Source organism: Canis lupus, chromosome 6, assembly GCF_048164855.1.
Source record: "Canis lupus baileyi chromosome 6, mCanLup2.hap1, whole genome shotgun sequence".
Classification (NCBI taxonomy): Eukaryota; Metazoa; Chordata; class Mammalia; order Carnivora; family Canidae; genus Canis; species Canis lupus.
This window is the reverse complement of record NC_132843.1, coordinates 78,926,292-78,939,027: the sequence shown is the minus strand read 5'-3', so window position 1 is coordinate 78,939,027 and position 12,736 is coordinate 78,926,292. Positions and strand designations below refer to the sequence as shown.

General features: G+C 46.1%; 1 protein-coding gene and 1 long non-coding RNA gene across 6 annotated transcripts in view; one reads left to right on the top strand and one right to left on the bottom strand.

The window, feature by feature from the left end:
• The window catches only part of DDX59 (DEAD-box helicase 59), an 84,919-nt gene extending 84,676 nt beyond the window's left edge, over positions 1-243 (top strand). For all 4 annotated transcript variants that reach the window (XR_012033357.1, XR_012033356.1, XR_012033358.1 and 1 more), the window contains one exon: positions 139-243. Coding sequence is in view for 1 of the 4 variants with exons in the window: in XM_072831343.1 (XP_072687444.1) it covers positions 139-148 (10 nt within the window). In the remaining 3 variants the exon portion in view is untranslated. The remainder of the gene's footprint in view (positions 1-138) is intronic.
• On the bottom strand, positions 233-6,166 carry LOC140635976 (uncharacterized). Of its 2 annotated transcripts, XR_012033360.1 has the most exons (4): positions 6,037-6,166; positions 3,927-4,038; positions 2,008-2,204; positions 233-569 (listed from the first exon to the last, which is right to left on the bottom strand). It is a non-coding gene; the product is annotated as an uncharacterized lncRNA (long non-coding RNA). The 2 variants fall into 2 exon arrangements; XR_012033359.1 differs by lacking the exons at positions 3,927-4,038; positions 6,037-6,166 and having other exon boundaries at positions 2,008-2,795.
• Positions 6,167-12,736: the final 6,570 nt, after the last annotated feature.

Below are 12,736 nucleotides of genomic sequence, written 5' to 3'. Positions count from 1 at the left end.
ACCCCCAGCATTCCAGCGTCCTCAGCATTAACGTTTGCTCTAGCTCCCATCAGAGGGATCCTAACGAGTGAATTCATGCTGGGATTTGGGGAAAATGGCTTAACCTAATTTTTTTTTTCCTTTTTTTCCCCCTTGAAGGAACAATTGAACAAATTTGGATAAACTGTAAATAGTGGGATTTCAGAGACCAAGAAACCTGAAATGACGATAACTAAATATATTGAATGCTATGTGCCAGGCAAACGTGTTTATTCACTTGATGCTCATGACAACCCACTAGGGGAGTCCCTCGTATCACGTCCCTAGTATCACGTCCACTTTACAGATGAGAACACTGAGGCATACAGAGCAAACTGTGCTGCCCAGGTCCTTGCGGCTTTTGAGCTTCACTCCTAACATCGGCTGTGAAAGAGCCAAGGGGCGCCCGGGCGGCCCAGTGGTTTGGGCTCAGGGCGTGATCTCAGGGGGGTGGACCTGGCCCCAGGAGGGCCGGCGCTCAGCAGGGAGGGTGCCTGAGATTCCCTTCCTCCGGCTCTCCGCTCTGCCCCCCACTCAGCAGCGTTCTCTCTCTGTAAAAAAAGAAAAAGAAAAGAAAGGCAAGAGACACGGGTAGTGGGAGCGCCGAGTGCTTGCCCGCAGCGCCCGACCGGTCCCCTCGGCGCTGGAGACTGGCCGCTTGTTGAGAACTGGGCCCCGGTGCCCGCCTGGGCCATGGCTGAGGGGAGCCGGGGGCGTCTCCGAGGCCAGGCGCTCAGCCCTGGAAGCTGATGGACTGTCCAGTCCCCTCGGCTGACAGGCCGCAGGGTCCAGCAGGGCTCAGGGGTTGGCTGGGCCTCCGGCATCTCTCCGCTACCGCCCGCGGCCTGCTCGTGCCCCGCTCTCCATAGGGCCAGCTCCCAAGTCACATGGGTCCCCACCTCAAGAGGTCCGTCCCACCCATTGCCCTCCCTCCTCTGTCAACCAGGTCCCTCCTTCCCTCACAGGTGAAGGACACAGGTGTCCTGCCCAATGATCCCCTCCACCCCCCACCCACACCCACGGTCACACCGCTGCTCCCTGGTGCAGGTTCCCCGAAGGCTGCCTCGGGTCTCCACACAAGCCTGAGGCCCCAGAGCCTGCATGTGAACCCCCGGCCTACCCCGGGCCTACCACTGTGCCACCGACGGACCCGCCACGGTGGCCAGACGCAAACCCGGGCTGCTGAGAGCCACGGGCTAGAGCTGGGCCCGGCCGTATGGGGACCGCATCCCGGGGCTCCGTGGGGTCCGCATCCCGGGGCCATCCGTGGGGACCGCATCCCAGGGACCTCCGTGGGAACCGCATCCCGGGGTCATCCGTGGGGACCGCATCCCGGGGCTCCGTGGGGTCCACATCCCGGGGCCATCCGTGGGGACCGCATCCCAGGGACCTCCGTGGGAACCGCATCCCGGGGTCATCCGTGGGGACCGCATCCCGGGGGCCTCCGTGGGGACCGCATCCCGGGACCTCCGTGGGGACCGCATCCCGGGGCCTCCGTGGGGACCGCATCCCGGGGCCGCGTGGGGGCCTCATCCCCGGCGTCCGAGGGCAGGGGCGGGACGAGCCATCCTTACAGCTGGGGGCGGTCCCCGTCCCCTCCCCCCCCCCCCCCCGCGAGCACCCTCAGGCCTGGGAGGGGACAGTGAGGAGCCAGAGCCCCCCCACCCGCTGCTTCTATTTACGTTTTTACGTTCGGTGCAAACCTGTCGGGTCCCGGGAAGGGGGGCGGGAAGGACAGTGGGCAGGGCACCCGGGGGCAGGAGGAGCCGCGGGGGCGGGGCGGCGGGCCTGGCTGGGGGGTGCGGGGGGCACGGCTGGGGGGGGCACAGCTGGGGGGGCCGGCTTCCCGCCTTCAGCCCACACCCCGGGCTCCGATCCTTCCGCGCAGGGCTCCGGGCTCCAGAGTCCGTCAGTTTGGGGAAATGGGCAGAAACCAGGCTAAGGAAAAGGTCTGGCAGCCGGAGGAGCAGGCCTGAAGGGCGAACTCACGACATATTAAGTGCAGCCTCAGTAGGTGGACGGGCGGACGACAGCGCGGGAGTCCTGGCCTGGATGAAAGGACCGGGAGGCCGGCTCGGCTGCAAACGGGATTCCTCCTGGAGCACACGAAGCCGCCGTCCTCCAGTAAGGAGTTTCTCGTCTCCTTTAGATCCTGCGTGCAATCCTGAGCTCCAGCTATTCCAAAGCTGAACGTTGTGTTTAAAAAAAAGGGGGGGCCAGAATGGGGGGAGCAAGGGAAACAGTGGCAAGGGTTGATCTGGAGCTCAGGAATGTGCCATAATATTTGTAAAAGTAATGTTTCACCCCTTTTCTGAGCTAAGTGCAGGAAGAGTCTTTAAACTTTGGCTCAGGGCTTAGGGGGCGCCTGGCTGGCTCAGTGGGTGGAGCTCGAGACTCTTGATCTCAGGTCAGGTCATGAGTTTTTGAGCCCCACGTTGGGCGTGGAGTTTACTCAATAAAAATAAATAAATAAATAAATAAAATAAAAAATAAACTTTGGCTGTGTCTGGAGTTTTGGATCAGCGTCCCCACAATTCTTTTCATGCTTTGTCCTCACTCTTTTGCTGACTGGGTACTTTGCTGTGCATTTCTGAGATAAGGATTCTAAGTTTATTGCAAGGAGAGAGCAGGGGTTTTGATCTGAGAAAAAGGAAATGAGGGGATCCCTGGGTGGCTCAGCAGTTTAGCGCCTGCCTTTGGCCCGGGGTGTGATCCTGGAGCTCCGGGATGGAGTCCTGAGTCCTGCTCCCAGCATGGAGCCTGCTTCTCCTTCTGCCTGTGTCTCTGCCTCTCTCTCTCTCTCTCTCTCGCTCTCTCTCTCTCTCTGTCTATCATAAATAAATAAATAAAATCTTAAAAAAAAAGGGAAGTGGAGTAATTTTGAGGTTAGCATTACTTGAGCACAGTCAGGAACACATGAGCACAGAATGGGCTACAACTTCGTGAAACCCAAAAGAGCCTCAAACCACAGACCTCTCATCAGCACAGGCCAATGAAGTCCCCAGTAGACAAAGAGACCGTGAAACATGTGGCCAGAGAGATGAAGAGCCATAGCATAATGTCCCCTTTCACCCGGTTAGAGTGCAATTGTCTTGTGATTGAATAAATAAAATACGAACCCACATCCTAAAGCCCCCCTCTCTCATTCCCATATGCAATGAGAGAAAAAGAGAGAGATCCCTTAGACTTGCCTGCCCTGTCCAGTCTTGTGACTGTTGGGCACTTAAATGTGGCTGGTCCTCTAACTGTACAGGGAAGCACACACTGGATGTGTGAAAAAAGCACATAATCTCAATAATAATAATAATAATAATAATTTTTTATGTGGATAGTGTATTGAAATGAGATATCTGATATGCTAGGTTAAATAAAATAAAACATCTTCACATGAATTACCCTTTTTATCTTGTTATTATGGCTACTAGAGAATTTAAAATCCATGCGTAGCTTATATTATATTGGACAGCCTGCTTTAGATTTTCAAATAGCGGAACAGATTTCTAGGGTAGCAGTTTGCATTCCCCTTGCTAGATTTTCTGAAGAGGGCTAGCAAACTGATAAACTAGGAGTTCTGCTTGCATTTGCTTTTCTCAGGAATATTATCTCAAAGTGCTCAGGCCGAATTGTTGTCAATTCGAGCGGATGTTTGGGGCCGATGAAAGCCTCGTGGTACAGAAATTTAATTGTTAATATTTAAGAAATGCAGCTGGGGAGTAACAAAGGACACAGTGAACAAGACTAATTATTTGGACATAATTTCATGTGAATTAAACTCATAAAGTCCATCAAACCCTTCACCAGGGTTTCTGAAACACTGTTACTCATAGAAGACAGCAAAATGCCATCATTTACTCATCTTTGTATGCTCGAGGAAACTGAGAAAATGTTAATCCAAGTAGAACACTAACCTCTCTGTTGTGTCCCAGATCATTCTGTCTGAAAGAAACCATGTAGAACTCTTTCTGTTCGTGGATTTCTTTTTTTTTTTTCCCCTGACTGAGTCAGAGAACAGTCTGTGGTCTAAAGTAAAAAAAAAAAAAAAAAAAAGCCTTATGCAAACGAGTAGAGGCGTGTGGATGGGTGTGGAATTATTCATGAAGCTACAAAGCTGGAGAGACACTCCCTGTTCTCCCCTCTGGAAAGACTGAGGAGGATGTAAATAAATGCAGGTGGCTGCTTACTTGGCAGCTACTCTTTAAAAACTGCAACTAGGAGAAGCAACCACTTGACACAATCTTTTCTATGCTGTTTTTAAATGAGAAAACTGATCTATAGAAACACACCAACAGAAGAGCGATTATAAAAACAACTGAATGTGTATCATTCTAGACCATTCTAGGCATTCTAGACAATACTAGCATTGAAATTTGACCAATAAAAGAAATGGGATTATAAACTATTTGGGGGTTAAAATGGAGAGCTGAGTGATTCATACAAATTCAATATCCTTACTGAGACCATCTAATCTCTTTTTATACTTATTGAAAGATAAGTTATTCTTATTTTTCACTCTGGGAAAGCAGCTACGATTTGGGGGGTGGGGTGGGTGATGGGGGGGGGTAGCAAGAATGTCCTGTCCTCTTTGGGGAACAAGATTTCTTGTCCCTTTCAAGGTCTTATTAGCTGGACTAAGAACCACATTGATAGGAAACAGATTAACAGGAGAAATAAAATTTAATAGCATACATACGGAGAATCTACAAAGACACGGAAATTCCGAGGACAATCGAGCTAGATGAAGTGTATATATGTCATCTCAAGCCAAGGAAAAGGGGCTAAGGATCTGTGGTTTCAAAAGAAAGGGATGCAATTCCCAGGGCAATAAGAAGAGCAGATGTTTGGTAATTAGATGTTTGCCTGCTATATGAGAGGTTACTGAGATAAAATTTATCTCTGGTAATAACCCATATTCTGGTAAGACTTTTGTCTGCCCACTGCCAATTTAGATTTTTCTGTGTATGAGGGTAGGGGGCAAAAGTTTCTGTTGAACCAACAAGTTTCTTGATTGCCTCCAACTCAAAATAATCCATATGCTGGGGCGCCGGCTCCTGACTCAGTTTCCACTAAGGTCATCAAGGTGGTGGGATTGAGCTCCCCCCATCCCCGGCCCAGCGGGGAGTCTGCTTGAGATTCTTTCTCCTCTTCTCTCCCGGCCCAAATAAATAAATCTTAAAAAAAAAAATCCACATGCCAAAGTGGGCCACTCTTGGGGGGGCTTGTCCTGAGCCCCTTCAAATGCTACTGGGAAGAGTCAGCCACGTTTTCAACAGAATGTAAACGATGATCTTGGGCCTTGTTGGCAAAGCACCATGGGAAGAAGACACCCAGCTAAAGGTCAAAATTGGCCTTTTCTAAAAAAAAAATTGTCCTTCCACAGTGAACCTTAGAGTTTCCTGTGTATAAAAATTGGTTACCCCGTAGGTTTTGGGGCTGATGATGATGTTTAAATCTTACTAATCTTCTCTGGAATGAAACCAGCGTGATTCAAAGAGAAAAGAGAGGCTGGAACATGTGCTAATCCCTGAGTTCTTTTCTTTTTATATTAAGAAAGGATTACTAGCTTAATGTAATTGTTTCTTTTTAAATTACTGGTTGTGCTGCTAAATGTATTTAGAATGTGTCACTGAGTGGTCCCAACTAAATTCATACAGTTTTCATCAACAGACCATATAAAAAAGTACAAGCATATTATATAGTATCTACTTCCGAGGCTCTTGGACTAATGTGTATTGGAATTTAGAAAGAAAACACAAAAGGTGACAGATTTCAAATTATCTTTATGTTTGACTCTTAGGCTTATCCTAAAGTCATAGACATTTGAGAACCAGAAAGAATCTTTGTAAAACCGGCAGTACAGAGCAGTGGTGTGCCGAGCACAGGCAGTGGGGCCCAAGTCCCTGAGCCCTGAACCTGGCTCTGTGACCTAGTAAGTGTATAATGTCAGATAAGTTATTTAACCTCCTGGAAACTCAGTTTCCCCTTACCTGTAAAGTAGCCGTAATCAGTCGTAGTACCTACCTTACGGGTGATGGAGATTAAGTGAGACAATGTACGTATTTTGCCCAAAGAAAGGACTCCATAATTGCTAGCGATGATTATTTCGTGCAGTAATTATGTGTCACAGGTGAGAAAACTGCAGCAAAGAGACTTGTCTGGTCCTGTCATTAAATTGTGACAGAGCCACAGCTTGAATTCAGGGGCGGAGCTCTTATCACTTTTCCTCAACATCCACTTTGCCCCGTGGGCTTTAAAAATATTAATTTTTATAGTCTCTGCCCTTTTTTGTTGTGGGCCCCAACTACAACTAAATACAAACACCTGCAAAGCAGGAAAATACAGCCTGTGTTTTAATAATTAGTAAGTTATGAAATTGAATTGTAATAGACTTGTATCCTAAGAGACTGTTCATTAGTACAAGTTCATCATTTTTCTTGAAATCTTAATCTAGAAGGCTTCAAATATGCTTGCTCTGCTTTCTGAATTCTTTCTACACGTTTTCTTTCAGTTTGTCTCCCTCTGGTGGATCTTAAAAAGGACTTGCTTTTATTTTCAGAGTAAGTTCTGGATTAGCTGGGGTAGGTTTTGCACAAGTTGAGCGTCGTCTGTCGTCAGGCTGGTTCATGTCGTGGAACTCCTGGAACACTAGGCTGCCCGGGTGGGAGTCCGCAGAGACTCCAATTCAAGGAGGATAGAAATAAGCCAAGGGCGTTTGCTCCTGGCCACCTACGCAACCGCTAAGGAGCTCCGGCAAAGATGCGGGGAAAAAAGTGTGTTCAGAGAACTGCAAGTGGTTTGAAACAGCTGAGAATAAAGTGCAGGGATGGAGTGAAAGGGTAAGCAGGAACCAAACCACAGGACCTTTCAAGTTATGTTTGAGTTTTATTTTTTTGGGTTGTATTAATTAGATTCAGGCTGCAAAAAACCTGAAAATCCAAACAAGTGACTTTTAGAAAACTAAAGTTCCATTCTGTTTATATAAAAGAAATCAGGATGTAGGTAGCTTGATATGGAGCTCCCTATCATCAGGGATCTAGGCTCTTTCCAATTCCATCTTCTCCACCCAGAGCATTGGGCTTTTGTCCTCTTGGTCCCAAATTGGCTCCAGAGCTCCAGCCATTGTATGCATTTATCTAGTGGGACATCTGTATTTGCACTTAGACTCAATTTTCCCAGAAAATAAATGAACTCATTTCTACCCCCAAAGTAGTTCTTCCCTTTGGTTCTCTGGCTCTTTATTTCACAGAAGAAAGAGCAATAAAATGCGCCTGAGAAGGAGGTATAGGAGACTGGAGCTGAGGGGAAAGAGTTCAGAAAACAACAGAGGAGTGATTTAAAAAGGAGTGGAGGGGATCCCTGGGTGGCTCAGCAGTTTAGCACCTGCCTTTGGCCCAGGGCATGATCCTGGAGACCCGGGATTGAGTTCCACGTCGGGCTCCCTGCGTGGAGCCTGCATCTCCTTCTGCCTCTGTCTCTGTCTCTCTCTGTGTGTGTGTCTCTCATGAATAAATAAATAAAAATCTTAAAAATAAATAAATAAAAAGGAGTGGGGAGGCATGCCTGGCTGGCTTGGCTGGTGGAGCACACATGCGACTTTTGATCTCTGGGTCATGAGTGTGAGTCCCATGTTGGGTGAAGAGATTACTTAAAAACAAAATAAAAGAAAATAATAAAAGAATGGAGTGGTCCCCAACCATGCTAAATGCTGCAGAGGGTTGAGGCATTCGAGATCTGGAGGTCAGCTTTTATCAGAGCTGATAGCCAGGTGACTGGTGAGCCCGGGGACGGAGTGTCCGCGCTTCTCATAGAGCAGGGCCCTGCTTGGAGTCGAGATTCAGGGCTGGAGTTGAGGTTCAGGGCTGGAGTTGCACCTCTCCTGCCTCTCACAGTTATCAAGGTGGGGTAGGGGGTGCAGGTTAGTTAACCAGGAGGTGAAGGAGGGGCAAAGGCGGAGAGCGCGGGGGTGCGGCCTGAGTGCCCGGCTGGCCCCGTCGGGGCTGACCAGCCGCAGGCCGCGGACAGGCTCCGGCCGGCTTGTTGGCTAAGTGTCTGACTCTCCGTGTTGGCCCAGGTCACCGTCCCAGGGGCCCGGGGTTGAGCCTCGGGTCAGGCTCCCCGCTGCACGTGGAACCGCCTTGGATTCTCGCTCTGCACCCCCTTCCTGCTCCCTTGTGCTCTCCCCCTCCAGAAAGAAGGAAGGAAAGAAAGGGCTGTGGACATCTCAGCTGTGTCCGTGGAAAAGTCTCACACACCGTACTCTACTTGCACCTTGGTTCTTCTTTTTTTTTTTTTTTTTTTAATTTATTTACTCATGAGAGACACAGAGAGAGAGAGACAGAGGCAGAGGCAGAGGCAGAGGCAGAGACACAGGCAGATGGAGAAGCAGGCTCCACGCAGGGAGGCCGACGTGGGACTCGATCCCAGGACCCCAGGGGTCACGACCTGAGCCCAAGGCAGACACTCCAGCGCTGAGCCCCTGGGGCCCCAATGTAACTGGTTCTGATTCAGGTCACAGGTGAGGAGACCTGCCTCCGTGAACCGCTGTTGTGACTTTCCTATACATTCCCTGCTTTCGTTCTCATCAGTGCTTGACAGTGACCGCAGAGTGCAAGCTTGCAGCTCAAATTATATACAGCAACGTGTCACATTTCTCAGATCGTTTCGCGTGTATCATCTAATTTGATTTTTCTAGCAATCATTGGTACATTATCTTCTCATTTTACAGGTAAAGAAGCCAAGGTTCAGAGAGAGGTGAAGTAATTTGAGTGACAAGCAGGTTTTATGACTTGAATGTTCTGAAGAGAGCTATTATTTTAGTGAGTCAAGTTCGAAAACAGGTTTAAAAATATAAGGCATTTAAAAAAAAAAATAAGGCATTTGAAAGGGCTGCTGTTTTGGCAGAAACAAAGCCTTCCGCCTGAACTGGAGAGCAGGGCTCTGATGTGCACAGGTGCTTTTGGGTGTTGGAGGGCACCTTATGCCCTAACCCAGGCGGGCATTCAGAAAGCTGAGCCTTGACATGGAATAAGGTTCATTCAGGCTGCTCACCCTGTGAACCTTATGCGGGACGAATCTGCATTTTTTAGATTTTTTTTTCTTTTTTTAAAATTTTATTTTATTTAAGATTTTATTTATTTATTCATAGAGACAGAGAGATAGAAGCAGAGACACAGGCAGAGGGAGAAGCAGGCTCCGTGCAGAGAGCCCGACGTGGGATTTGATCCAGGGTCTCCAGGATCATGCCCTGGGCCTCAGGCGGCACTAAACTGCTGCACCACCAGGGCTGCCCTAAAACTTTATTTTTAAGTAATCTCTACATCTAATGCGGGGCTCGAACGCACAACCCTGAGACTGAGAGTCACATGCTCCACTAACTGAGACAGCCCGGTGCCTCTAAACTCCCTTTTCTTACCTCCTTTCAAAAAGCCTACAAAATCTGAAGTTCCAAAAAAATTAATCAAATTGGAACAAAACTGAGATGACCACTACTCCCTCTTGGAGATAGGTTTTCATTGCTCTTTTGATTTCTAAGAGTACAGTGAGTCCATTACAAAACGACTCACTATTTCATCTGGTGGGTATTTCTAGGGATTAAATCATAATCCTCATCCTTCATAAAATAAGGCATGTCGTTATTATAACAGAGAGCTTCCAAAATGCGTGATCCCAGTTTCTCATCACTAGCTCCGAATAAGGCTTTTCAGTGTTTTGGAGAGTTATATCAAACTATGCAATTTAGTAGCTTACATTTATTGAGCATTAATCCTCTGCCAGGCTTTATGCTAAGCACTTTGCATACATTATCTAATTTAATCCTCATTACAATGCTTTAGGGTAGGTAGTGTGGTCCTCTGCAATTTCCACATGAGGGACCTGAGGCAGCCAGAGGTTAAGTGACTTTCTCTTCTGGTCAGTTGTGGACAGGATTGAAGAGAGAAATATATCTCAGTGTAATAAAAGATCAAAATTCCTCTTGTGTAACTTGGAGATGGCTCACAGGTAGCCCTTGATTCTATGGAGGATTATGCCTGTGGTTGGAATTAAATTGGGAGCTTCTAAAGCAATAAGAAGAGGGAAATGTGTTAGTGTTATATGTTATATGAAGATCCTTTCATAGTTTAGGGCCATGCACTTGGGCAGACAAAAGTGAGATAGATAAGGTCCTGCTCCATTTGGGGCTCACAGTCTCAGGAGGCAGATTATCATTTGGTTTATAGGCCATACATTTTCTGGTCCTTTTAAATTCATAACTATAACATTAATGGACACTTAGTTTTTTAAAAATATTTTATTTATTCATGAAAGATACAGGCAGAGAGAGAAGCAGGCTCCCTGCGAGGAGCCTGATGTAGGACTTGATCCCAGGACCCCGGGATCATGACCAGAGCCAAAGGCAGATGCTCAACCGCTAAGCCGACCGGGTGCCCCTATGTATTTATTTATTTTAGAGAGAGAGCATGAGTGGGAGGAGCAGCAGAGGGAGCAGCAGAGAGAGAGAGAAGACTCCCCACTGAGCATGGAGCCTCCCACAGGGTTCCATCCCACTACCCTGAGATCATGACCTGAGCTGAAATCAAAAGCTGGATGCTTACCTGACTGAACCACCCAGGCACCCTGACACTTAATAGTTTTAATAGGATTTATTTATTTTTCATTGCTATTTATTTATTTTTAATTTATTTATTCATGAGAGACAGAGAGAGAGAGAGGCAGAGACACAGGCAGAAGGACAGGCAGAAGGACAAGCAGGCTCTCTGTGGGGAGCCCGATGTGGGACTCAATCCCAGGACTCCAGGATCACAGGCAGGCACTCAACCACTGAGTCACCCAGGCACCCCTTATTTTTCATTTTTAATCACTTAAAGCATTCTCTCAGGGTTGGGCATTCAGAATTTTTCCAGGTTGTGGCCAAAATAGAAAATTTTTCTGCATAATTTTTGGTTTCTAATGAAATGTTAGAATAAATATCTGTACTACAGTTCCTAGGTCAAAGAGTATGAATGTCTTTATGGTTCTTTCAAAACATTATCATGTTGCTCTCTAGAAGGATCTGTGATTTACACAACAAATATATATATATATTTTTACACAACAAATATTTATTGTCTATATCAAGCTTTATATTAAGCACTAGGGATACACTACGAACAGATATGGTCCCTGCCTTCAAGAAACATACCAATTTCTGTTACTAGAAATGAATAGTTGTTTGTTTTTTTTTTTAAGATTTTATTTTTGGAGAACCTGGCTGGCTCATTGGTTCAGTGTCTAACTCACGATTCTGACTCAGATCATGATGTCAGGGTTGAGATAGAGCCCAAACTGGACTCTGTGCTGGGCATGGAGCCTGCTAAAGATTCTCTCTCCCTCTGCCCTTCCCCCCCTACAAGGTTTTAAAAATATATTTTATTTTATTCTTAAGTACTCTGTACCCAACTATCCAACGTGGGACTGAAACTCATGATCCCAAGATCAGGAGTTGCACACTCTACCAACTGAGCCAGCCAGGTCCCTATACTTTTACTTTTGATGCCAAATAATTAGCACTGAGATTTAAAAAACATTTTTTTTTTACTTGTACCTAAGTATTTTTTACACTTGCATTTAATGATTGGGTGTTTACATTCTATTTTTTTTAAGAAGGATCTTTTTTTTTAAAACATTTTACTTATTTATTCATGAGAATAATGAATTCTGGTCAGTTGTGGACAGAGAGGGAGAGAGAAAGGCAGAGGCGCAGGCAGGGGGAGAAGCAGGCTCCATACAGCGAGCCCGATGCGGGACTCCATCCCGAGTCTCCAGGATCAGGCCCTGGGCTGAAGGCAGCACTAAACCGCTGAGCCAACCGGGCTGCCCTCTACATTCTATTTTTATATGCGCTATTTTTTTCTGTGTAGATTGATTCTTTTTTGTGTAAGATACCATTGCCCATTTTAATATTCTTTTCATTTTCTTATTCTACTTTTAAGTTTATTTTCCTTATAAAATTGAATTGTTTACATCTATTATATTCAATATTTTTTTCGTTAGCTTACATTTTATAATTTCATTGTTATTATTTTTAAGATTTTATTTATTTATTCATGAGAGATACAGAGATGTAGGCAAAGGGAGAAGCAGGCTCCCTGCAGGAAGTCCGATGCAGGACTCAATCCCAGAACCCTGGGATCACAACCTGAACCAAAGGCAGGTGCTCAACCACTGAGCCACCCAGGTGCCCTCATTGTTATTATTTTGAATGATACATGAGTTTGAAATTTTTGTGTATTTGAGATGGTAGGTCTTTCTTTTTGCCATATCTTTTGCTTATATAAATAGAATGACTATTTCCCCATAGGTCTAATAAATATTATATAAATATTTTATATTATATAAATATATAAATATTATATAAATATTCTTTTTTTTTCTGATGGCTTCTCTATAGCTTAATCTTACTCAAATTTTAGAATGATTTTTAGAGTGAGTTTTATTCACTTACTTATTTTTAAGATTTTATTTATTTAGTTGAAGGAGAGAGAGATTGAATAGTGGGGAGGGGCAGAGAGAGAGAGAGAGAGAGAGAGAAAGAGAGAGAGAAAAGCATACTCCCTGATGAGCAGGAAGCCCGATGCAGGGCTCAGTGCCAGGACCTGGAGATCATGACCTGAACCTGAGGCAGATGCTTCACCACCTGAGCCACCCAGGTGCCCTTAGAGTGAATTTTGGAATGAGTATTTTG